Source organism: Dryobates pubescens, chromosome 31 (genome assembly GCF_014839835.1).
Source record: "Dryobates pubescens isolate bDryPub1 chromosome 31, bDryPub1.pri, whole genome shotgun sequence".
Classification (NCBI taxonomy): Eukaryota; Metazoa; Chordata; class Aves; order Piciformes; family Picidae; genus Dryobates; species Dryobates pubescens.
Window position 1 is genome coordinate 737,043 of NC_071642.1, and position 24,544 is coordinate 761,586.

Sequence of the window (24,544 nt, forward strand, 5' to 3'; positions counted from 1 at the left end):
GGGGGGAACTCAAAATACCTCTCAGATGAATGTACTTAACTGATGTACACCCCACTTTTTGTAGCTGGGGGGGCAGCCCTTCCATCCCTGTCCTTCCTGTAGAGTGTTGCCCTCCTGTCCCCCCCCCGTGTGCTGCACTGCCAGGGGTCTCTGCCCCGGTGCAGCCCTGGGGTCGCCACCCCCAGCCCCTGGCTGGCTGGCAGCTGTTCACCACTTTGGTTCAGTCCAATGTAGTTTGAGATCTGCAAGAGAAACTACTTCTTCTTTTCCAGAGGTGAACCCCCCCCCACCCCCACCCATTCCCTTCTCATTTAACACCCCCCCCCACAGCCTCCCGAGCTGAGACTCCCAAGGTGTGAGGATGGAGCCAGGCCACCTTCCTTCCTCAGAGGGACTTAATTTATTACCATTGCCGAAGGGCTTTTCCTTTCTTTGCCTTCCCTGGGTAGCTGCTTCGCCTCCTGCTGGGTTTGAGCTGTAACCCTCTGTGCACTGCGAGCCAGGAGTGCCCCCCCCGCCCCGCCCTGCCCTCCCCCTTGGTTTCAGGGCTGCTGCCGCTTCGCCTCTGCTTCCTGCTGGCTTTATTTCCTTCGTAGCAGTTCCCCCAGCCCAGCCCTCGGCGCTAGCCGGCTGCTGACTCTGTTCTCATTTAGTTCTTCTCTTTTTTCCCCCTTGTTTTGTTTTCTGCCTTTTATTTTTGGTTGTCTCCAAGGTTTTGTTTTGAAGCTGTTTGTCATCACCGACCTGAGTACCACTCTTGCACCCGAGGTGGCCCCTCCCTGTTCAGTGACCTTGCACCCCTCATTAAAGCTTAGTCTGATTGTACAAACTTCGGCTTTATTGTTCCTGGGGGTTCCAACAGAGTGGTACAAAAGGGGGGAGGGCTGGGGGGGTGCACAGGGCTGGGGGGTGCACAGGGCTGGGGGGTGCACAGGGCTGGGGCAACTCAGCTGCCCTGCTCCTCTCCTCTGGCTCAAGAGGGCAGGGGCTGACCAGTGCAGGCTGGGAAGATGAAAAGGGCTTTCAGCTGCCCCCAGCTCAGCAAGGCTGGGCCTGCTCCTGGGGCTCCTCAGGGCTCTCACAGCTACTCCAGGGCTGTTCCCGTGCCTGGAGCCCCCGGTGCTGGGACAGGGTGGTGGAGGGGGGCAGGTCCCTCCAGCGTGCTGCAGCAGCAGGTGAGGAGTTGGGCTGAGCTGAGCCCCTCAGGCAAAGCCAGAGCTGCTGGGGTGCCAGGGAAGCCTCAGCTGGGGGGGGCTGGTGCTAGATGCCAGCCCCAGGCCATGCCCACGGTGGGTGTTGGGCACAGGGGCTGTACAGGCCCCACCTGGAGCTGCTGCAGGCTGGCACAGCCCCTGTGAGGCAAAGCAGCAACCCCCTTGCTGTCACCACTGCCCAGCTGAGAGGGCCAAGCATGGGGTAAGAGCCTGGCCCCGCTCCTGGCCCCCACAGCCACCAGAAACCACCCCAAAAAATAACCAGAACAACCCCAACCCCCCCTGCCCCTCCCCCCCCTGCTGCCCCCGCGGTGCTGGGGGCTGATGCTTGGCTGCCCTCCGGCCCTGGCTCAGGCTGCAGTTAATGCCTGGCCACAGCGGCCACCACCTCCCCTGCCCCAGCCTGTGCCAGGGCACCACAGCTCCCTGCTTTGCCCAGACACGAACCAGCTCCCACCAGCAGCGGCTCCCAGGACCCCCCCAGCACCTCTGGGCCCCCTGAGCCGTGGCCACCTCTGTCCTCAATCCACCTCCTGCCAGCCGCAGCTCAGCCCTCAGCCCCTGCAGGAGGAGGGAGCCCTGCGCTGCTCCTGCAGGAAGGGACTCGGCCACAGGGGGCTGCAGCAGGACCAAAGCCACCTCCTGCCCTCCCCCCGGCACTGCCCCACCCTGCAGCCTCAGCACCACCTCACCTACACTGAAAATCATTTCTTAACACTGAGAAAGCTAAAAAAAGCCAAAAAGCAGCAGCAGCACAGCCAGGCACAGGCAGGGGCTGGGGGTCACAGCCTGGTGCCACCCGTGCCCGTGGAGGAGGCAGTGGACACCCAGCACCAGACATGGTCATAACCCCAGGGCTGCTTGGAGGGCTGAGCACCACCCCCCAGCTCCAGGAAGGATCCCACCCTGCCTGACCCCCTCCCAGGGGAGAGCTCCACCAGTCCGGACCCCAGCAGGAGCCTCCGTGAGGAGCGGCAGCGAGGGAGCGGCGCGGTGCCGGGCTCCTCCCAGCGCGGCTGCCGCGGGGCCGGGGCGCTGCTACCTGCAGCCGCACTCGTCCACCACCATGTCCTCGTAGTGCCGCAGCACCACGTTGTCGCTGTTGTCGTAGTAGAGGATGGAGATGGGGGAGAGCCGGACGGGCACGCAGCAGGGCTGGGGGGTGGCCTTGGGGTCCATGGAGTGCACGATGGTCTGCAGGATGGCGTGGTTGGTGCCGTTGAGCTCTGCTGTCAGGGGGAAGGGGCACTGGCCCAGGCAGTAGTTGGCCAGGTAGCCCTGGGGGGCGATGATCCAGTTCTCCCAGCCCACGTCGCTGAAGCTGATGTAGAGGCGCCGAGGCTTGCAGAGGGCGCTGGCAGTGCCTCGGGGGCGCTGGGCACTCCTCTTGCTCCTGGAGGCCTTGCACTGCTGCGGGCTGAGGCTCACCACCAGCAGAGAGGTGTCCAGGAAGGAGCTGATGCTGCCACAAGGGCTCTGCAGCCCCCTGCCCGCCGGAGCCTCGCTGCTGCTCACAGAGATCTCCAGCACCAAGCCCAGGCTCCTGCCGAAGGCTCTCCAGTCCTTTGCCACTGTGCTGAGGTTGAAGAGCAGAGATTTGTGCAGCTGGGCGAAGGATTGCTCCAGCAGCAGCTTCCGGCCCTGCCCCTGGGGGGACGGCCCCTGCAGAGCCAGGGGGGAGCTCTGGTAGAGCCTCAGCTCAAAGAGCTGCCCCTGGCCCGAGGGCTGGTAGGAGCTGTGGCTGAACCTGACCTCCAGCTGGGCCATGGTCAGGAGCTCATCCTCCTCCAGCACTGAGAGGTTGAAGTAGAGAAGCTTCTGCAGACACAGCAACCCCTGGGGCTGCCCCTCGTGAAGGAAGTGGCCTGACAAAGGAGGAGAAACAGAGGTGGTGATGATGATGGCTGAGCCCTGCCAGCTGAGCAGGATCAGGCCTCCCAGTGCTCCAATCTGGCTGCACAGCAAGAGGCAGCTGGGGCTGGCCCAGGTGGGCAGCCAAGCAGCCCTCTGCTGTTGGAGCAAGGTGAGAAGGCTGCAGTGAGGGCTGCCAGCCCCCTGCCAATGGCCTTCAGGAGGGACTGGGGGCACAAACCTGAGCCTGGGCTCCAGCCTGGGGCGCTGGGGTGCTACAGCCCCTGCCAGCAGCTCCTCTGGATGCTACTTAACACCTTGGGGCATTCTTTTATCCCAGCTGGGGACCTCTGCCCCAGGACAGGGATGGAGGGCAAAGAGCAGCAGCTGCCTGCTCCAGCCAGCTCGAGGTTTCCATCAGAAACCTGGGAACACAAAGGGATGAGCTCCGCGGAGGACACAGCTGCCTTGGGCCCCCAGCCCGGCAGGACACCGACAAAGAGTTCCCAAGTAGCTGAGAACAGCTCCGAGGGGCCTCAGGCAGCCCCAGTGTGCCACATGGTCAGGCAGAGGACAGAAAGGAGGAGGGAGGGACACAGCCAAATGGCCAAGCAGCTCTCCCCTGCCCAAAGCTGGGTGCTGCACCTACAGACCCAGGAGCCAGCCCCAGAGGCCGAGTCAGTCACTGGGATCAAACCAGCGCCTCAGGACTGCACAGGGCGACCCCAGCAGAGCCCTGCACAGCTCTGCCTCACCTGCTGCCTCCCTTCTAAGCTGTAAGGGACCCAAAGGCCCCCAGAGGGACCCAAGCCGACACCCAGCAGTGACCTCTCCTGCAGACCGGTCCTGGGCACTGCCCTGTCCTCCCCCAGCCTCTCCTGCCTCCTCTCAAGGGGCAGCCAAGGGAGGCCTTGGAGCAAAGTCTCCCAGCCCAGGGAGCAGAGGAGCTTCCCAAGGGCAGGACCCCGCCCGGGGCTTTCTGTACCTCGGTCGGCGAAGACTCGGATGATGTTCCCGGGGACATTGAACTCCTCCACCCTGCAGCCGTCCTCCGCGGCTCGGTCTGCCGCGGGCAGCGTCCTCCTCTGCTCGAAGATCCTCCAGAGCACGGAGGGCACAGGAATGGGGGCTTTGGGGCTGGGCTTGGCGCTCAGACCCAAGGATTTCAGGAGCAAACTCTCCTGCAGGCTCAGCTCCGTGCCCAGGACCAGGCTGAGCAGAGCCCAGGCAAGGGCAGCTCTGAAGCTGGGGAGCAGCCACATTGCCCCTCCGCTGCCGCAGACAAAGAGCAGGCTGGGCTGGGGACCGGGGCCGGGGGTGTTGCTGGCCCGACTGGAGCCTTTGATCCGGTTAGCGCTCAGTTAGCACCGAGGGGTTCCCGGGATTGGGCAGAGGGTGCGAACGGCCCCGCCAGGCTCCCCGGGACCTGTTAACCCCTTCAGGCTGCGTGGCCAGAGGGCAGCTGCCCTCCTCCCTCAGGGCTCCTCCAGCCTCTCCTGCAGCTCCACACCACCGAGGTCCAACCAAGGGAAGGAGTTGCTCTTCCCCACACAGCTGCCGGCGAGCCGAGCGCTGCTCCCACCCCCTGCAGACAGCCCCCAGGCGCGGGGGGCAGAAGATCTGAGTCTTCTCTCGCTTCCTCCTCCCCAATCCCTTTGTTCAATCACAGCCTCCAGCACCTCCATCCTCAGGTCATCAACTTCCAGCCACCAAACCCTCACACCCTGCCCTGCCCACAAGACACACAGCCCCGGGGCCAGCCCCAGGAGCCATCAGCATCCACCACACCCCCAGACACTGAAGCCAGACCAAGCCTGAGCTAGAGCATTGTCCACCCCCACGCAGCCTGGGCACTGCCATGCCCCCAGCCTGGCACCATCGCTGCCCCAGCTCTGCTCTGACTGAGCAGAAAGGGCCCTGGGACCTTGCTTCCCTTCATCTCCACCTTCCTGAGCCTCCTGCTTGAAAGCCAAGGAAGCAAAGCACTGAGCTGCACCCCCTGAGACCCTGCACGGAGCAGCTGCAGCCTTTGGAAGCCCTGCAGGGGACAGCTGCTGCCCTCCACAGCCCTGCTGGGTGAGCCAGGAGGTGCCACCACAGCCTGGGCCAGCTGCCCTCAGCCCAGGGCACATTCTGCTCTCTGTTCACTGAGAGCTTTCCCTGTGGCTCACAGGAGCCTGGAGTCCAATCCACAGCACAGACCAAGCACAACAAACCAGCAGTGACCCCCCCGGGATTGCTGCCCTGAATCCCACCCCCAGCACCTCCAGTCCTGGGCTGGGAGCTCTGCTGCCCAGGGAGGACACAAACTGGGGGGTCCTGGCTCTAGGGTCAGGGATTCCCAGCCCAGCCTCAGGACCCTGCAGGGCTCAAGGTGCTGCCTGGAAAACCAAGAGGAGCAGCAGGATCAGCTCTTGGCTTGGGCAGGTTGGGTGAGATCCAGAGACCCTTCAGCAGGGGCTCTCTGGCCTGGGCCTGGCTTGTGGAGCAGCTCTGGGCCTTGCAGAGGCTTTTTCAGCAAGTCAAACCTCCTGTGCCCCATCCTGCAGGACAGGAGCTGGAACAGAGCTGCAGGGCTCCTGTGCCCCATCCTGCAGGACAGGAGCTGGAACAGAGCTGCAGGGCTCCTGTGCCACATCCTGCAGGACAGGAGCTGGAACAGAGCTGCAGGGCTCCTGTGCCACATCCTGCAGGACAGGAGCTGGAACAGAGCTGCAGGGCTCCTGTGCTGTGGCTCCAGGCAGGAGGGCAGCTCCACGGCGGTGACCCCTCCTGAGGGGGGAGGCTCAGAGGTGCAGGGCATCAGCTCCCCAGTCCCTGCTTGGCAGCCTGGGGCTCCTCTCTGGGGTGATGATGCCAACAGAGAAGACATTTCCCTCTTCAGTTTAATACTGGGTCTCAGAACCCTTCAGTGGATGCTGAGGAGGGGTCTGTGGGAGGGTCCAACAACGAAGAGAGGAGAAATCAGCGAGGGGCCGAGGAGGGCCAAGGGATGCAGTGGCAAAACAAACATCAGGGGACCTAAGGCCAGCTCCAAATCCTGCCTGGCCCAGCAAAGCCACCACAGCCTCTCAGCTGCCCCAGCAGGGGCTGGCTGCAGGAAGCACAGCAGCAGCAGCTGGTGAGCCCCAGGAGGGGCCTGGCCCTGCCAGGGAGGTCTCTGCCCCAGCTCTGGGCAGGGGCTGAAGGGGGGCAGGGGTGGAGTCCTCCTGGTGCCTGTGGCTCTCTGGGTTTGAGCACAGGGCCCTGGGTCAGTCCCCAGATCCAGCCAGGCTGACCAGGCCACAGCAGCTCCACCTCCCTTATAGCCTCTTGTCCTTCACCAGTCCATTCTTCAGGTGCATCCTGCAGGGGAGAGCACAGCAGAGGTCAGCCCTGGGCTCTGCCTCCCTCCCTTCCTTTCCCCAGGCACTGCTGAGGTCAGCCCTGGCTTGCCAAGCTCACTCAGCTTGTCCCCAGGCAGCTAGACCTGCTCTGGGGGGTCCAGAGCAGACTCTGTGCTCACCACATGGAGATGCCTCAAGCAAGGACCCAAGTCTACATTTGCAGACCCCCAGGGGAGATGATGGGGATGAGCAACCTCATCCAGCTGGGGGTGGCCCTGCTGGCTGCAGGGGACCTCTGGAGGTGCATTCTCTGACTGTGTGGTGAGCAGGGGAAGGCTTCAGAGGACAAAGATGGATGGACAGCACCAGCCCAGCCTGGGCATGGACATCCAAAGTCCTCCCTGCAGCAGTGCTTTGTGTCAAGGTCTCCTGCAGTGGCCCCAGGAACCCAGATGCTGCCCAGGTGTGCCCCCCATGGCCACCTACCCTTCCTTCAGAGCAGAGGGCAGCTGCAGCTCAGCCTCTCTCTTCCTGGCCGTGGCTCTCCTGCTGTCCTCCACGTCGTACTCGCGGACGTCGGTCACCTCCTGCATCTGCCCCAGCAGCACCTTGCCCACGAAGAGGACGATGTACTGCAGGGCACACACAGCGTCAGCCCTGGCTGCAGCCCTCCTGCCACCTTCCTCTGCTGTCCTTAACCCCCCAGCAGGTCCCTGAGGGGTGGCCACAGCCCTGGCATGTGGCTGATGCCCTGCAGCAGTGGGGGTGCCACTCCTGCAGCCTCCTTCCCATCACCCCAGGATGAAGCTGGTGCTGCCCTGCCCAGGCTGAGCTTCCCCAGCTCCACCTTTGCAGCCTCTCCCCAGAACATTCCCACCCACACCCCCTCCCCATGACACTCTGAATTCCAGCCCCGAGGAGCCCCCACAGGCACTTCCCTCCTCCCTTTCCAAGCCATGCCCCGAGCCCTGCAGAGCCTCCTCCACCCCTGCAGCCCCCATGACAGGCAGGCAGCAGAGGAGGGAGAAGCCACTGTGGGGGTCACTGAGCCCCCCCTGCTCACCAGGAACCAGTAGATGTTCATCAGGGTGAGCACAAGCAGCAGGGCATTGAAGAAGAAGTAGAAGGGGATGTCAGGCACCAGCTGCAGGCTGCTGTAGCAGGTGGCATAGAGCACCTTGAGCGGGAACCAGTAGAGACGGAACCAGAACCTGCCAGGCAGGGAGGGGTTAGTGGCCCCCAGGCACCCCAGGGCAGGCTGAGACCCAGCAGCGCTTCCCCCAGCACCACCTCCTGCCCCCAGCCAGCTCCCCCTGCTTGGGTTGCAGGTCTGGCTGGAGAGGGCTTCAGCCAGAGCCTGTGAGGGGGCAGCTGCGAAGGGAGAGCAGAGCCCCCAGGGGCAGAAAAGGCTTGGAGCAGAGGCAGGTCCACAGTGCAGGTGGTCTCAGCTGGACAGAGCACAGGAGGGGCATGGAGCTGGGAGGGTCTCTTGGTCCTGTCCCTCCCTGGTCGATCACCAAAGCTCTTTGCTGTTCTCCTCCCCTCACAGAGGGCTCCTGGCCACCTCTGCTCCTCGGAGAGGAGACCAAGGGACAGACGAGGACTGGCAGCCTGCAAGCTCCACATCTCTGCTCTCCACCTTGGATTTCTTTTCTCCTGCCTTGCCCCGGGAGGAGCAGCGAGGCTGGAATCTGGGACAGCCCCACGCTGCCTTGTGCCAGCTGAAAGCAAAGGCAGAGGGAGAAGGGAAGCAGCTCCTCCTCCCCGGGGTCGTTTGTCATGCTGCAGGGAGACTTCACAGGCACTTCAGTGGCGACAGACAGCAAAGTGACTACAGAAGGATTCCAAGCCCAGCATGGGGGCAGGCTCCCCGCGCTGGTTCCCAGGCACACGACCCCAGCCGGCTGCGCCCCGGGGCGGGGGGAGGGGGCGGCTGGCGGCAGCTCACCAGCTGACGCTGAAGGTGAGGCAGCCGAGGTTGGAGACGATGTCGTTGAGGCGGTGGTAGACTCCCCCCCGGTGCTTGAAGTAGACATTGAGCTTGGTGAACTCCAGCTGCACGTCGTTGACATCGTGCAGGAACAGCACCAGGATGCCCACGTTGTGGTACCTGGGGGCAGAGCAGGGGCAGGGGGAGAGGTGCTGAGCTGATCACAGACTGGGTCGGGTGGGAAGGGAACCTCTGAAGCTCCTCCAGTCCAGCCCCCCCCAGCACTCAGCAGGGACAGCCCCAACCAGAGCAGGTTGCTCAGAGCCCCAAACAACCTGACCTGGGATGGTGCCAGGCATGGGGCAGCTCCAAACTCTCTGGGCAACCTGGGCCAGGCTCTCCCCACCCTCTGCATCACAAACTTATTCCTTAGATCCAGTCTGACCCTTCCCTGAATCCAGTCTGGATGTGAGCATCCAGCCTCACAGTGCATCAGGCTGGGAGCAGACTGACCCCTGGGATAATCCAGGCAGGCAGCCCTGGCACAGCTCAGCCTGGTGAGGAGCTGCAGGTGGCTGTGGCCCTGGGGTGCAGCTCAGGAGTGGGAGGGTTGCTGTGGGAGGCAGGGGACAACCCCCAGCGACCCTGCTGCCAGCCCAGGAGATGCAGGCAGAGGCTGCAGCTTTGGCTGTGAGGCTGCACAAGGATGGTTTGGGGGGTTGGGGGCAGGGGGCTCACCTGAAGGCATAGGAGGAGGCTATGAGGGTCAGGGTGACCACATGGTGCAGCAGCATCACCACCGAGTCCTTGCGCCACGTGTCCATGTAGGCTGTGGCGTAGATGGAGTGGCCATAGAAGCTGCACTGCAGCAGGTAGGCAATGCCAATGTCCCTGGGCACCTCCATGCCCTTCTTCCAGCCTGGGGGGGGACACACAGACCTGGGTGAGCCCAGGGCCACCGGCACAGAGCCTCCACCGGCCGCAGAGGGACAGCAGGGCAAGGGCTGCAAGACCTCTGAAGGCCTCTTCCAACCTAAAGCATTCTGTGGGTCCAAGAGCAGGGAGGGAGCAGCAGCCCCAGCACTGCCCCCAGCACCCCCACTGCTGCCCCCCCCCCCCCAGCAGCAGCCCCAGCACTGCCCCCAGCACCCCCACTGCTGCCCCCCCCCCCCAGCAGCAGCTCCAGCACTGCCCCCAGCACCCCCACTGCTGCCCCCCCCAGCAGCAGCCCCAGCACTGCCCCCAGCACCCCCACTGCTGCCCCCCCCAGCAGCAGCCCCAGCACTGCCCCCAGCACCCCCACTGCTGCCCCCCCCAGCAGCAGCAGCCCCAGCACTGCCCCCAGCACCCCCACTGCCACCCTCCAGTACCCCCAGCTGCCAGCCCCCCCCAGCTGCTGGCCCCCAGCAGCAGCCCCAGCTGCCATTCCCTGGTCCTGCCCTCCAAGCCCCTCAGAGCCCCTTCCCCAGGCCTCGCTGTACCATAGAAGACAGAGGGGGGGTCGTGGAAGAAGGGGTAGTCGGTGAAGAAGAGCAGGTAGATGCCATAGGACCAGGACAAGCTGTAGAACAGCAGCTTCCAGGCACTCTCAGGCATCTTGGCAGCATCTTTGGGCTGCAGGTTGCACCACTCCCCAAAGGGCTGCAGGGAGAGAGGAGAAACATCCCAGAGTGGAGGAACTGCTGGGGTGGGAAAAGCCCTCAGAGACCACCCAGCCCAACCCAACCCAACCCCACCACAGCCACCAAACCCCGGCCCCAGGTGCCAAGGCCACACTGCCCTTCAACCCCTCCAGGGCTGGGGACTCCACCACCTCCCTGGGCAGCCTGTGCCAGTCCCTGACCACTCTGCCAGCAAAGAGCTCTTTCCTCATGTCCAACCTGACCCTCCCCCGGCACAATTTGGGGCCATTTCCTCCCTGCTAGGGAGCAGAGCCCAACCCCCACCCGGCTCCAGCCTCCTCTCAGGGAGCTCTCAGCCTCCTCCTCCTCTCCAGGCCCTGGGGACCGCAGCAGAGCTCCAGCACCAAAGAGCTCCCAGAGCAGCTGCTGCCAGCCTTCAGCCCATGAGCTGCAGCGGGAGCGATGCCCCCAGCCCAGCTGGAGCCCGGCCCTGGCTGCCCTCCCCCCGTGGCAGCTGAGCAGCACCAGGCACCACCTCTGCTGCTCAGCCGCCGCAGAGCCGCAGCAGCCCTGCCCCGGCCGCGGGGGAGCTCAGTGCCGGCCGCCGCCGCTGCGGGACCAGGGGGAACCATCGCTGCCTGCAGCCCAGACGACAGCCAGGGACCCCCCCGGGGCTGGGAGCTCCCCAGGCCGGAGCTGAAGCCCAAATGCCTGCAGGGTAACTGTAGCCTGCCCCAGGTCAGCATTTCTGCGGCCGCCGCTCGGCTCCGCGATGCTCAGAGGCTAAATTAAGGCTCCAGCTGTCCCCGGGCAGGGGCTGGGCTGGCTTCGGGCCCCCCCTCTGCATCTCTCTCTCAAAGGACTCCGCTCCAAGCATTGTCCCAGCCTTAAAAATGCTTTGTCCCAGGTTCTGAGGTTCCCAGCGCTGCTCAGCCCTGGGAGCAGCAGCCCCACGGAGCTCTGCCAGGCTGCCCCAGGCACATCCCCGCGGAGAGCAGGAGCAGGCTGCTGCCAAGGCCTCCTCCAGCAGGAGCCAGAGGAGGAGAAAGGAGGAAGCTTGAAGGGTGAATGAATAATGCAGACACAGAAAGTCCTGAGCCCAGAAGGCAATGAATTATTTGTGCCACCAGAGAGGGGAGCCCAGAAGCAGCTCAGACGTGGGGACAAGTTCACCAAGCTCCCAGCACAGAGCCCCTGCCCCTGCCTGGGGCTGCATCATCAGAGGAGGGTTGGAAGGGAGCTCTGGAGCTCACCCAGTCCAACCCCTGCCCCAGCAGGGCTCCCCCAGCAGCTTGCCCAGGAGCACAGAGCCCAGGGGGGGTTGGGAGCTCTGCACACCAGGAGACTCCACAGCCTCTCTGGGCAGCCTGCTGCAGGCTGTACCCCAAGAGCTGCAGGAGCAGGCTCTGGAGCAGGCACAGAGCAGGAGGGGAACCAGCAGCACACAGGGGGCTGGGAGGGCAAATCCACATCCCTGGGGAAGCCTCTCCAGAGCCTGGGTGGCTTGCAGAGGGCAGCACGAGGCGAGGAGCTGCTGGGAGCAGCAGGCAGGAGGAGGCTGCCCTGCCCCGGGGGGGGGGGGGGGGATGTCCTCCCAGCGCCGCTGCCGTTGCCATGGCAACCCCGCGGAGATGCCTGTTGCTAGGGGTGACAGAGCAGCGCCGGCTGACAGAGCCCAGGGCTCTTGGCACGGCACGCAGCAGGGCTCTGCTTAAAGGGCACCCAGCTCTTCCTCCCCCCTCCTCCTCCTCACCCCCCCCCGGCCCTTCCCAGGCAGCTGCTGATTCACTCACACAAAGGAGGGGTGGGAGGGATGTGACTGCGCCCCCGCAGCCCTGCACAGCCCGGGGGGTGGGGGAGGAAGGAGCAGAGCAGGGCTGAGAGCAGCTGGGAGCTGGGAGCCAATGGAAACTGTGGCTGCCCACAGCCCCTGCTCCAGGGGCAGGAGAATGCTGCCAGCAAAAAGCAGACCCAGGCCCAGGCCCTGTCCCCTCTCACAGCCTCCAGCACCAGAGGAGGGCAGGCAGAGCCCTGGAACCTACAGCTGGGCAGAGCAGTGGCACCCAGTCCTCCCAGCAAGCTGGCAGCAATGGGGCATGAATGGAGGCTTGGCACAGAGCACTTCTGTCCCCCAGACCACCCCCATCGCCTCTGCCACCCCCCCCAGCCTAGGGAGGAGGCCAAGTCCCAGGCCTCTGGCTGCTGGGCACCAGGAGGTTCCCAGGGGAGCACAAAGGAGTGGCTGGCACCGAGCGTCCTTGGCACAGGAACTGGCAGCTCTGCAGCAGCCTTTGCTCAGTGCTGAGGAGAATGCTGAGCAAGCAGAGCTCCAGCTCAGGACCTGGCCACCACCAGCAGCTCCTGGCCATGGGGGCACAGCACAGTGTGTGTCTGCTCAGGGCTAGGACACAGCTTTCCCACCCCCTCCACATCCATCTGCTCCTGGACTAGCTGCCACCACCCCCCTGCTCACCAGGGGTGGGCACAGAGCCTGCAAGAGGAAAGACCCAGGGAGGTGCCACTGTCCTCTGAGCCCAAAGAAATGACTCTCCTGAAGCACCTGGACCCAAGGGCTGGGGCTGCTGCCCCACTAGAACAGAAGAATGAATCAAGCACGGCCTGAGGAGCTCTGCTCCCACTGCCCCAGCCCTGCCCTGGCCTCAGTTTCTCTGCCCACACAGCAGCCAAGGCACAGGGAAGAGGCTGCCCCAGGCTCTGGGCAGCCCTTGCCAGCTAAAGGTGCAGAAGAAGGCTCTGTGGCACCAAACCAAGACCCTGCTGGCTCCCTGCATCAGGGCAGCCCCAAGCACAGACCCAGGCTGGGCAGAGAACGGACACAGTCCTGAGGAAGACAACTTGGGGGTGCCCCTAAGACAGAAAGGCAACAGAAGAGCTCCTCTGAAGCCAGGGCAGAGCTGCCCACAGGGCACTGCAGGGGCCAAGGAGCCAACTGGTGCCCAGCTGCTGACACAGCGGCACAGGGAGGGCAGCCCCCACACAGGGACTGCAGCTTCACTCCCTGGGGGAAGAAAGGAACCATTGTTGTGGCCTCCTGCCCTGGAGCTGCCAGGGTTGGTGCTTCAGGCAGTGGCCAGGGCAGGGTGGGATGAGGGAACAGTGGTGTGGCAGAGCCCTCAGCAGCCCTGGGCTCAGCCTCTGCACTCTGCCCAGGCTGTGGTTGGAGGCTGGTTTGGGGCTCAGTGGGAATCCCTCTCCTCAGGTCACCCAAGCCAGTGCTGGGGCACAAACCTTTGGACAGCAGTAAAGGTGTAGGAGAGGGACCTCTGCTGTCCCCAGCCTGAGCCCTGCTTCCCCCAGAGGCCACCACAGTGCCCTGCAGATTCTGACACCACAGGGCTAGGGAGCTGCCTGGGCCCAAAGCAGGGAAAGGCTTCAGGACAGAGCTGGTCCCAGGTGGACATCACCAGACCCAGAGGCAGCTGTTAGAGAGGACTTCATCTCCCCACAGCAGGCAAGGCTCAGGGTCCTGAGCTGAGCACAGCCATCCTGGGGCACCTTTGAGCATGACCCCAGACCTGCTCTGGGCTTTCTCTCCTCAAGTTCACTGCTCAAGACCTGCCCAGGAGGGGAGGCTGCCAGCCTGGGCTTGCTGAGCTCCAGGCACTTCCCCAGGCCTGGTCCTGTTCCAAGGCTGCTGCTGGGCCCAGCTGCCCTCCAGGAGGTTTCACTAATGCAGAGATGCTCAGGTTGCTGCTTTTTAATCAAACTCCTCAGAGCCTGGCTGCAGCTGCTCTCCAGGCAGGGGACACACCAAGGACAGTGGCTTTCAGAGTCTGCTGGAGCTCAGACACTAACTGCAGCAGGACAACAGCCACAGATGCACTGAGCAGGAACCAGCTTGGTCCTCGCTCCTGAAGGTGGCTGATGGGAGAACCACATCTAACAGCCAGCACCCTCCTGGCTGTGGGACCAGCTGGCAGCCCAACGCCTCCAGACCCCCACCTGACCACCAGGCACCACCTTTGCTGCTTCCTCAGAACAGCTGTGAGACCTTTTGTGACAAAGGTGTTGCTGCTGTGGTCCCAAGGGAGACTGAGCAGCCCCTGGCTCCTCTGCTCCCCATGCCAGGGATGGAACTGGGGCCCTGCAGGGAGCACAGGAAGAGTGCACAGAGCACTTCATACCCCCAGGTTCAAGTCCCTTGTGGTGAGAGCCACTTCCTCCTCAGAGGCAGAGAGGCACAACCCCAGCACCTGACAAACTGCAAGCAGGGAGGCAGCATCCAGGGGATGCTGAGCAGGGTCCTTTGTATCCCCAGGAGTGGTCCAGTTCTGGCAGGGAGCATGGAGGTGATGCTCTTGGGGTCTGTGTTGGGAAGGCCTGGGCATGGGAGAAGCTTCCTCCCTGGGGCACACAGGTCCCTGCCCTGCCCTCCCCTCCCCGGGGCACACAGGTCCCTGCCCTGCCCTCCCCGGGGCACACAGGGCCCTGCCCTGCTCTCCCCTCCCCGGGGCACACAGGTCCCTGCCCTGCCCTCCCCGGGGCACACAGGTCCCTGCCCTGCTCTCCCCTCCCCGGGGCACACAGGGCCCTGCCCTGCCCTGCCCTCCCCTCCCCGGGGCACACAGGTCCCTGCCCTGCCCTCCCCGGGGCACACAGGTCCCTGCCCTGCTCTCCCCTCCCCGGGGCACACAGGGCCCTGCCCTGCCCTGCCCTCCCCTCCCCGGGGCACACAGGGCCCTGCCCTGCCCTCCCCGGGGCACACAGGTCCCTGCCCTGCTCTCCCCTCCCCGGGGCACACAGGGCCCTGCCCTGCCCTGCCCTCCCCTCCCCGGGGCACACAGGTCCCTGCCCTCCCCTCCCCGGGGCACACAGGTCCCTGCCCTCCCCTCCCCTCCCCGGGGCACACAGGTCCCTGCCCTGCCCTCCCCGGGGCTCTCCACTGCTGCCTGTACCGGGGCCATGCAATGCAAACTGATTCCCTAAGTGCTGCCTGGGGGTCTGGAGCCAGCATCTCCATCCCTCCCCACAGCGGCTCCGGCAGAGCAGAGCTCAGCTCCTGCTTCTCTCCCAGCACAGGCAGGGAGCTGTCCCTCCCTGCTGCTCTCCTTGCAGCTGGTGGGAAGCTGATGCTATCGCAGCCTCACTCAGCATCTCCTCACTACAACTCATGCAGATGGAGCCACAGGAGCCAGCCCCAGCCCCCCCTCCCCCTCCTGCCGTTACAAGCGTGACCCATTTCTCCCAGGGACACCTTGGCACCGCTGCTGAGCAGCTCCCAGGGCACCAAGAGGCCTCCACAGCACAAGGAGCTTCCCCCCCAGGCTCTGCAAAGCTGAGCCTTGCAGGAGGGGAAAGGGAAGCACAAAGCTAATGACCTCCAGCTGGTGACCACAGCCCCAGGGGTGACCACAGCCCTGTGTGACCCCAGGCAGCACTGCCCCTCAGCAGGCCCCCAGGAGCTCAGTGCCAGCACATCCTCCCCCCTCCCCCCCAGCAGCTTCCAGCAGCTCCTGAGGACCTGGACTGGAACCTTGCACAAGGTCAGGACCCACCTGGCATAACTGGGTAAGCAAAGACAGCAAAAGGAGAGCCAGGCTCAGCAGCAGGCAGGGAGAGAGAGGACAGCAGTGACTCCTGAGAGCCATATTATGGGATGCAAGGCAGCTGTCCTCAGCCTGTGAAGCAGCCTCTGAAGGAAGCTCCCCCAAGGAAGGGGTCCTGTGCCCCAGGGCTGCAAAGCTGGAGTCAGTAAGGCCCAAGTGTCTGCCTGCAGGGTGGTGGAGCACAGGCTGCCCGGGGAGGTGGTGGAGTCTCCATCTCTGGAGTCATTCCCAACCTGCCTGGGCACCACTCTGTGCAACCTGCTGTGGGTAACCCTGCCCTGGGCAGAGGGGGTGGACTCGATGGCCTCCAGAGGTCCTTTCCAGCCCCTACCATTCTGAGGCAGAGTCAACCCAGCACCACCATGGCCACTAAGCCACACCCTCAGGGCTCTCGAACCCCCCAGGCATGGGGACTCCACCACCCCCCTGGGCAGCCTGTGCCAGCCCCTGGACACTCTTGCAGCAAAGGAATTTGTCCTCATCTCCAACCTCAGCCTCCCCTGGCGCAGGCTGAGGCCATTTCCTCCCTTCCCAGAGGGGCTGCACACACTCTGCTGCCACCACACTCATGAGCAGGTGGGGAAAGGTCATCTCCGTGTCCCCAGGAGCAGCAGACCGACCCCGACCCCCAGACCTCCGTTGCTTCTGCCTTGCAGCTCCTGCCAGGGCCAGCGCAGGGCTCGGGGCACTGCATCCCTCTAGGAGAGCAGGGGGAAGAAACCTCCCGAGCTGGGACTGAGCCATCGGGAGGAGGGGGAGGCCTCTCTCCACGGCAAACGTTTCTCACAGCCAGAGACCAAACAGGGACACCCTGCGCAGCCTGGCCCTGGCGATCTGCTGCATCAGCCGGGAGGGGGACAGCGGCCGGCGGCGGCGGTGGGAGACTGCCAGGGTCGGATGCTCGCAGCCCTGCACACCTCCCCCCCGTGCTCCGGAGAAGGTCAAGCCCAGCACCGCAGTACCGCAGCCGCCCCCACGCCACCCCCTCCGCCACCGCACCGTGGTGGGGGTTGGGGGAAGAAGGGAAGGACATTTTACATGCAAGCCACGGGTGACACGCAGAGATGGGGACCGCTCCTTCCCCCCGGGCGAGAAAAAACCCCGAACCCAGCCGCTGCCGGGATGCAGCTGCGGGAACATGGCGGGGAAGCGCTCCCGGTCCGGCGGGATGCAGCAGCCCCGGGGGAAGGAGCAGCAGGCAGCCCCGGGGGAAGGGGAACGAGGGCTGCCGTGCAGCGGGGCCTGGGATGCGATCGCGGGTGGGGAAGAGAAGCCTAATGGTCCCCAGGATGCCACCCCGGGTGGGGAGAGGACCCCAACGATCCCCAGGATGCCGGAGAGAAGCCCTCCCGCGCAATAGGGTACCGGGGATGCAGTCCCCGCTGGCAGCGAGACCCTCTCCCGTATAACGGATCCCCGGCAGGAGGTCATGGAGCCTTCCCGTGCCCATCCCGCAGTCCCAGCACCCCCAGTGCCCCCCAGCCTCTCCCCGGCGGTCCGGACTGACCCGAAAGAGCCTGCGGGCAGCGGCTTGGCGCAGCAGGGTCCAGCCGAGGGCGCAGAGTCCGCAGAGCAGCACCTCCGCCCAGCCCAGGTGAGCGTTCTCGGCCCAGGTCCTGCTCGCCAGCTCCCAGCCGCAGTCCCGGCAGCCCCGCACCGCCGCCGCCACGCTGCCGTAGCCCTGCCGGAGCAGCTGCCCGTAGCCGGGCATGGGCTCGGGAGGCGGCATGGCTCCCGCCGAGCCGCTCACCGCTGCCCGCCCATGGCCCGGCTCGGCTCCGCGCAGGCTCCGCACGGGGCGGGCGGGCGGCAGGACTCCCCCCGCCCCAGCTCCGCCGCTGCCGTTACCGGGCCCTAAGTGCCGCCCCCAGCCCGGCCCCCTCGAGCTCTGCCTGCTCCCGGAGCCGCTCACCCCCCGCGGCACGGGGCTGGGGCAGCCTGCCCGCGGCGGCCGCTCGTTACGGGGCCGTTAATCAGCGCGGAGCGGAGGCTCATTAGGTGCCCGCTAACGAGCGCGGGCAGGCGCCGGGCGGTTGGGTCGCAGCTTGGAACCACCGAACCGTGCAGGCTGCAGAAGCCCTTTCAGAGCATCCAGCCCGGCCGGCAGCTGACTCTGCCAAGGCTGGGGCTGAGCCCTGGCCCTCAGCACCACAGCCCTGGGGCTCTGAAACCCCTCCAGGGCTGGGGATTCAGCCTCCCCCCTGGGCAGCCTGGGCCAGGCTGTGAGAACCCTTCCAGGGAAGAAGTTTCTTCTAACATCCAACCTTGTGCTGTCCCTGGGCACCACTGAGCAGGGCCTGGCCCCAGCCTCTTGCCCCCCACAGCTCCTTTAGCTCTTGCTGAGCATTGCTGAGGTGCCCTCTGGGGCTGCTCTGCTCCAGGCTCTCAGCCCCTGCTGCTCACAGAGAGGCTCCAGGAGGTTCTGAGCAGTGAGGTTTGCTCTCAGCCTCCTTTTCCTCCACCAAACCCCCACACCACAACTGCTCTCTCGGCCCAAGAGCTGTGACAATAGCTGGAGCCCCTCCAGCTGCAAGAGCCCAAAGACAAATACTGATATTTCAGATGACAGCTGGTGATGCAAGAGTGGAAAAGTGCTGAGCCTGCCAAGGGGCAGCCTTTGGGTGGCCATGGGGGCTGGGAGGCACTCACAGAGCCTTGGCAACGTTGTCCAACCACGCAGAGCTCCTGCAGCGCTCCATGTGCACAGCACAAGGCCAAACATCCACCCAGGAAGGTTTGCAGAAGGACTTCTCTCCAGACCTTCCCTTTTTACCTCCTCAGCAGAAGCCTCCCAGCTGCAGAAGCTCTCTCCCTGCCTCACAACGTGACCAGGTGTCTCCACTTCCCCACCAAGGCTCAAGCCCAGCACCTGTGGGGGTTCAGAAGGCTCTGGAACGATGAGATCCCCCTGAAACACCCTGCCCAAGGGGCAGCCCTGTGCTGAGGGGCCTCCTGCAGCAGGCAGGCAGTGAGCACCGATCCACACAGCAGAGATCTTGTGCTGTGCATGTTCAGAACTCAGATCAGACCTACAGCCCCTCACAGACCGCCAGACACTGGGGAGAGCACAAGATGAAGATGAAGACTGTCCTGAAGTGCCAACATGTGCACTGTGCTGGTGAGGCACAGCAGCAACCTCGGGAGCAGCACAGGGGGAGCTGGTTCATGGAGCTGGGCTGTGTCCTAATGCACCAGAGCTAAGGGCTGGATGGCAGCTGTGGCAGATGGAGAACCACCATCCTCATCCTCATGGGCACTCAGGGAGCTGTGGCTCCACAGGGAGAGAAACTGGCAAACCATGAACAATTTTCACCTCATTTGAAGTTCCTTTGCCTGCAGCTCCTCTGCCTTGGGGCTCTGGGGAACCTCTCAAACCGGCCTGGGGCAGCGGCCAGGAAACACAACCTGGCTGCTCCGAGGTCCCCACGAGAGGCAAAGCACAAACTGCTTGCTCCTGGAGCCTGATCTCCTTCCCCCCATTCCCAGGCTGCCAGCCCCCGGCCCCTGCTCTGCCACTTGCTTTCATTGTTTACATTTTTAAGTCAATTTATCATGGCCCATCGAGTGGGGAACGGCTGCCCCTGCACACAAGCCCCTTTCACATCTCCCTCAGACAGCTCCACAAAGGCCACATTCATTTGCAGCCCAGGCCATGAATAACCCTCGCTGCAAATCGCCGCTCGCTAACCGGGCCGGGGAAGGGGACAATGAAGCCTTTCAGAGCCATGGCGGCGAGGTGGGCACAAAGGAAACACCGCTGAGACACATTCAGGGCGCAGCAGAAACCCTCTGCCCCCCACACACAGCCCGGAGGAGAGTTCAAAAGAGATTAGAGCTCAGGAGCTGAGGGCTCCACTTGGCCATCTGCTGCGTCCCTGCTGCAGCACTTGCTCCAGGTAGGCTGAAACGCCCCAGGGGAGCCTGAGGCAGGCTCGGGAAGTGCAGGAGAGACTTCCTGGTGCCAGAGTCACAGAGTGCCAGGTTGGAAGGGACCCCAGAAACCACCTGGGACAACCTTTCTAGGTGGGGGTGCAGCTGAAAGCAGCTGGCCCAGCACCCTGCCCCATGGAGGGGACTCCACTGCTTCCCTTGGGAGATGGTTCCAGCTGTGCTCCTGGGGAAGCATTTCCTTCTGGGGTCCCACCAGAAACTTGTCCCCATCCCCCCTCGGCTTCACCAGGGGGGCTCTGCCCCATGCCCCCCAGCTCCATCCCCTCTGCTCCAGGACAGCTCAGGTTCAACCCCCAGCAGCCTTGGGGGGGACCAGTGAGTGCCCACAGGTCCTGCAGGATGCACCTCCCTGGCCCCAGGACCTGAGCAGCTGCCACTGCCCCAAGTTCAGCTTAAGGCTGAGCCTATTACAGTAGGATTAGTTTATTTCTGTCACCCCTGCAGCTGTGGCTCTCTCCCAGGGGCTGCTGAAGCCAAAGCCAGAGGCAGGCTGGAGGCAGAGCCAGGACTCAGGATTTGAGCCACGTCCTCCCTGCAGGTGCCTAAAATGAACCTTCCTGCTCTTCCCACGTGCACAGCCTCAGCACAAGGCTCAGTTCCAGACTGGGATTAGCTGAATTGCAGGAATTAAGGGGCACAGGGCTCTGGAGAAGGCTTTATTAGGAATGTTCAATGTGCAGTGGAGCCCCAGCCCAGGGCTCGGCGGCGCAGGCAGGCTTAGCTCCGGCGTGCTGCACCACGAGGCCCTGCCACGCTGCCTGAAGCCAGAGGAGGCTGCAGGGAGCACTTTCTGGTGCTCCCACAGAGGCTCTGCAGATGAAGCTCAGTTCCCAGGGCAGCAGAGAGCAGCTCCACAGCCTCCTGCCCCTCTGCTCAGGCGCTGGGGGCATACTGCAGGGCCAGGCGGTCAAAGTCGTTCTCCTGCAGAGCAAAACCAAGCAGAAAAGGACCCAATGGAGCTGGGTGGTCTCCAAGGTCTCTTCCAACCCAAAGCATTCCAGGAATCTAGGAAATGATCTTGAACTCCACTGAGAACTCAGGAAAAGCTGCCCTGCTGGGTGAGAAGAGCACTGCCACAGCTGCCCAGGGCAAGCTCCCTGCTGTCAGCTCTCTGCTTCAGCTTGGTCCCTTTCCCCTTCACTGCCAGCCCTGCCCTTCCTCCCCCTCCCCAAACTCCTTCCCCCCAGGGATGTTTCCTTCCTTTAAGCAGTGGCTGACAGCAACAGACTCCTGAGGCAGCACTTCAGAGCTCTTCTGCCAGGAAGAATCTTTCAGTTCTGGCTCATGCCTCCCAGCACCACTCAGGAGGGCTGGAAAGAGGGAGACCACGGAGCTGCCCCCTCAGGACTGGGAAGGAATCCACTGAGGCACTGGTTGGAGGCAGGAGAAGCTGAGCTGTAGGTGAGGAGGTGCTGAGTACCTTTGCCTGATACTCCTTGATGAAGGGATGGCTTCTGTGAGCATCCCTCAGCTGGGACAGGTAGCGGTTGGTAACCTGAGGGGGGCAGACAGCAGCATTTCAGTGTCCAGGGGAGATGAGGAGCAGCCAAGAGTCTGAATGATCACTTTGCAGTGGGGTGCAGTGTGGTGCCAAGGCCTCAGTGCCCTGGCTGCCAGCAGCCCCAGCTCAGACCACTGGGACCTGTGCATGCTCTGCACCTCAGAGTTAGACCTTGGGGAGTTGGCTCAAGAGAACCACCAGGGAGATCTGAGCCCAGGACCCCAGAGATGTCCTCCTCTGCCCACTCCCCCCTGCCAGGCACCAGCCCCTGCCAAGCCCCTGCCAGCTCCCCAGCACTGTTCTGCTCCTGAGGAGGACACCCAAAGCCCAGCTGCCAGCTGGGGACACACAGCCTGCCCTGGCAGCAGGAGCAGGCTGGCAGCATCTGCTGCCCCAGGACAACCAACCCAAGCTCACCTCTGGTGCTTTGCCCAAGTGCTGTGACAGAACAATGAAGTTGATGAGGGTCTCAGGGTGGCCACTGTCCTGCAAGCAAGAGCAATCCCCTTGTGGAGCTGGCATCTCTCCTGGGCAACCACCAGCCCAGCTCTGCCAGGGCAGCTCCTGCCCAAGCCTGCAGCTCCCTGGACCCCCACCAGCCACAGCCACCCTCAGTGGGGGTTGTGACACCCAGGCCCTTGCTGCCCTGCTCTATCCCCTGGCCAGAGCAGAAGGTACCTTGTCCAGGGCCTCCTGCAGCACTCCCTCTGCATCATCCCACTTGCCCTGGGCCATGTAGCAGGCTGCTTGGCCGTTGAGCAGGAGGAGGGTGGGGGAGCATTTGTCTGCCATCTCCTGGAAGATGTAGTAAGCATCCTGGAGCTTCTCACCACCCTGCCAAGGGAGGAGAGGAACAGCCACAGTTTCACTGCTGAGGAGCCTGGCTGGCTCTGCCATGGTTGAAGGAGCAGACACTAAATCAACATCTGGGATTACACAGCAGAGGGATGAGGAGGTGTGGGAAGCACTGGTGCCAGCTGCTGGCACCTCCTGCAGCAGAGCAGAGGCAGAGCACAGGCAGCAGAAAGGCAGAAACATGAAGCAGCACTGAACTGATCAAAAGCTGCAGGAAGAACAAACCCAACCCCTCCAACAGGAACCCTTCAGCTGTTTGATGCAACAAAGGATGCTGAAGGGGAAGGTTCATCGTTAAACATTTGGACCCTTGATCTTCAGCACACTGCAGCTCCAGGAAGGTTCCACTTGCAGCAGCTTCCCCACTCACCATGGCCAGGTTCACCCAGGCAGTGGCCAGCTGAGTCAGGGTTGCATCCTCATCCTGCTCCTGCATCTTCTTCAGTTCCTTGCTGCAGAAGCAGAAGTGGAAGTCACTCAGCAGAAAGACAAAGCAGCTCCTTTAAGCTGGAGACAAAAGGCTGCAGCTTTTCCTCTCAGCTCTGGCTCTGCTGAGGCACAGCAGCCACTGCAAGCTGCTAACCACAACCCCCTGAAGGGCTGACAGCAGCTGGGAAAAGCCTCCTGGGTTCAGTTCCCTGTGGGGAGGCAGGAAGCCAGGGGCTGGGGACCCACATTCTGCAGAGGTAAACCCTGAGGTCCAGCTCTTCCTTCAGCTCTAGCAGCTCCATGATCTCCAACCCCATCCCCACACAGAGCTGCCCAGGCCATGGCAGCTGTTCAAATGCCTCCCCTGGGGGATGAACACTGCCCCCTCTCAAGGCCCACCCCCCCAGAGCACCTGCAAGCAGCAAAGGGACACAAACCTACCGAGCCAGATCCAGCCTGTCCAGCTTCAGGAGGATCTGGATCATCATGGCTGTGCTGCAAGGGACAAAAGCAAAGGGATTTCCACAACTGCAGGCCCTGCCCTCGGCCTGGGAGCCTGCTGCCCAGCAGAGAGCTGCTGCCAGTGCCCAGGCAGAGGCTTCCTGCCATGGGGAAGCAACAGAGCAGGAGCTGGCAGAGAGGAACTCGCTCTGAGCTCCACCTGCTCACTGCTGGATGGACACAGAGCTCAGCTCAGCAGTGCTGGGCTCGGAGGATCAATAACTCAGGATCTTAAGCGTCACAGGGGAGCAATAGGACGTTGCAGGAAGAGCACCAAATCACTTACTGCCTCGAAGGCAAGCCTCTAAGGAGCTCTCAGTGCTTTCAAGGCTTTCAGAGATCAGCTCAGGCAGCTGCCTGTGGCCAGGAGCAAGGCTTGGCCGAGCTGCACTCACCACTCCAGGCTGTCCCCCTGGTGCAGCGTCCGCAGCGCCGCGTCGGGGTTCTGGTCGTGGAAGTAGATGGAAGCAGCCATCAGCAGGAAGGTTGTGTTGGTCACATCGACACTTTTGGCCATCTTCTTGTCCAGATCAGCCACAATTGCATCCCTGTGGAGGGCCAGGGGGAGATTTTGGGTGTGCTTTGCTGTTAAGCAAGGTAAAGAGGTCCTGCTCAGCTCTGTGCTTCGAGAGCTGCTCTGAGCCCACAGCAGGTGAGGACAGAGAGCAGAGGCTGGCAGGAAGGAAAGCTGTCAGGCAGGGCTGGAGCTCCAATTCGTCATCTGACTTACCTCTGAGACTCATTTGAAAGGTATTCTGCAAACATCCTCACTGCCTGGAGCTCAGGACAAGCATTGGCTTTAATTTCATCCAGGACAACTCCATACTTCCTCTGTTGAGGGCGAGAGAGGGAGGTCTGCAGCTGAGGGATGCTGCAGAGGGCAGGAGGTGACTGCCTGTGCCCCAAAACCTCGCTCCCAGCAAGACCCAGGAGCGACAGCTTTCTGCTTCCTGCCTCACAGTCTGCTCCACAAACATTTTAGGGACGATAAAAGGCCTCCCAAGGAGGCCTCCCCAGGACCCTGCAGCCAGTACGGTGCCTTCCCAGCGCCACCACTGCCAGGCAGCGCAGCGCTCCAGCGCCGAAGCAGGAATGATTCACTAACTGCCTGACTCTATTCACAGGGCTCCGACTCGCAACCTCCTTGGCTCCACCCCCGCAGTGCGCTGCTGCTGCTGCAGCATTTGCGACCTCACCTGGGCGATGTAGGCTCGGAACAAGAAAACATCTCTCTCCACTTCCTTCTCGGGGGTAGACAGCTGAAAGCGCGACAGGAGACAAGGACGTCTCTCAGGGAGCTGTACAGCCATGCCTCAAGCCCCCAGCAACACAACTCCATACGGGAGACTCCCCCAGAGAAACGACACCGTCCCCCCGCTACATTCCCGGGCGCCACGGGAGCCCTCCCTGCACCGCAGCTCTGCTCGAGCTGCCAGCACCGGGAACAGAGCAGCTCGGGGAGCCCCATGTCGCTCCTTTGGACGCCGCGGGGAGCGGAGGGGAGGCGGCTCCCTGGGAGAGGCACCGACCCGCAGGCCAGAGGCCAGCCGGTGCCGTCTCGCCCCGTTCCCGAACCGCCCCTACCTTGACCCGCTGCGCCTCGTTGATGGCGGCCTGATAGGCGCCGATATAGAAGTTGTTCTTCACATCGAAGAGTTCGTCGGCGTCGCCGCCCTGCCCGGCGGAGCCCGCAGCCGCCCCGGACGCCATCGTCCCGCCTCAGACACGTCTCCGGAAGCCGCTGAGCCCCGGCGGCCGCCGGGAGCCGCCGTCTCTATGGAGCCCTCCCGCGCCAGC

General features: G+C 63.6%; 3 protein-coding genes across 3 annotated transcripts; all 3 read right to left on the bottom strand.

The window, feature by feature from the left end:
- Positions 1–2,241: 2,241 nt before the first annotated feature.
- On the bottom strand, positions 2,242–4,592 carry GDF1 (growth differentiation factor 1). The gene is made up of 2 exons (XM_009901093.2): positions 4,051–4,592; positions 2,242–3,079 (listed from the first exon to the last, which is right to left on the bottom strand). Exons 1-2 carry the CDS (start codon positions 4,325–4,327, stop codon positions 2,253–2,255), a joined length of 1,104 nt encoding a protein of 367 aa, XP_009899395.2. The 5' UTR covers positions 4,328–4,592; the 3' UTR covers positions 2,242–2,252.
- A 1,124-nt stretch (positions 4,593–5,716) lies between these two features.
- Positions 5,717–17,286, bottom strand: CERS1 (ceramide synthase 1). The gene is made up of 7 exons (XM_054175136.1): positions 17,018–17,286; positions 9,803–9,962; positions 9,060–9,240; positions 8,340–8,501; positions 7,455–7,602; positions 6,878–7,023; positions 5,717–6,410 (listed from the first exon to the last, which is right to left on the bottom strand). The coding sequence occupies exons 1-7, from the start codon at positions 17,237–17,239 to the stop codon at positions 6,368–6,370; spliced, it is 1,062 nt and encodes a 353-aa protein (XP_054031111.1). The 5' UTR covers positions 17,240–17,286; the 3' UTR covers positions 5,717–6,367.
- A 2,918-nt stretch (positions 17,287–20,204) lies between these two features.
- On the bottom strand, positions 20,205–24,495 carry COPE (COPI coat complex subunit epsilon). The gene is made up of 10 exons (XM_054175079.1): positions 24,332–24,495; positions 23,944–24,006; positions 23,478–23,578; positions 23,143–23,295; positions 22,688–22,741; positions 22,188–22,269; positions 21,641–21,796; positions 21,380–21,448; positions 20,882–20,956; positions 20,205–20,382 (listed from the first exon to the last, which is right to left on the bottom strand). Exons 1-10 carry the CDS (start codon positions 24,455–24,457, stop codon positions 20,335–20,337), a joined length of 927 nt encoding a protein of 308 aa, XP_054031054.1. The 5' UTR covers positions 24,458–24,495; the 3' UTR covers positions 20,205–20,334.
- Positions 24,496–24,544: the final 49 nt, after the last annotated feature.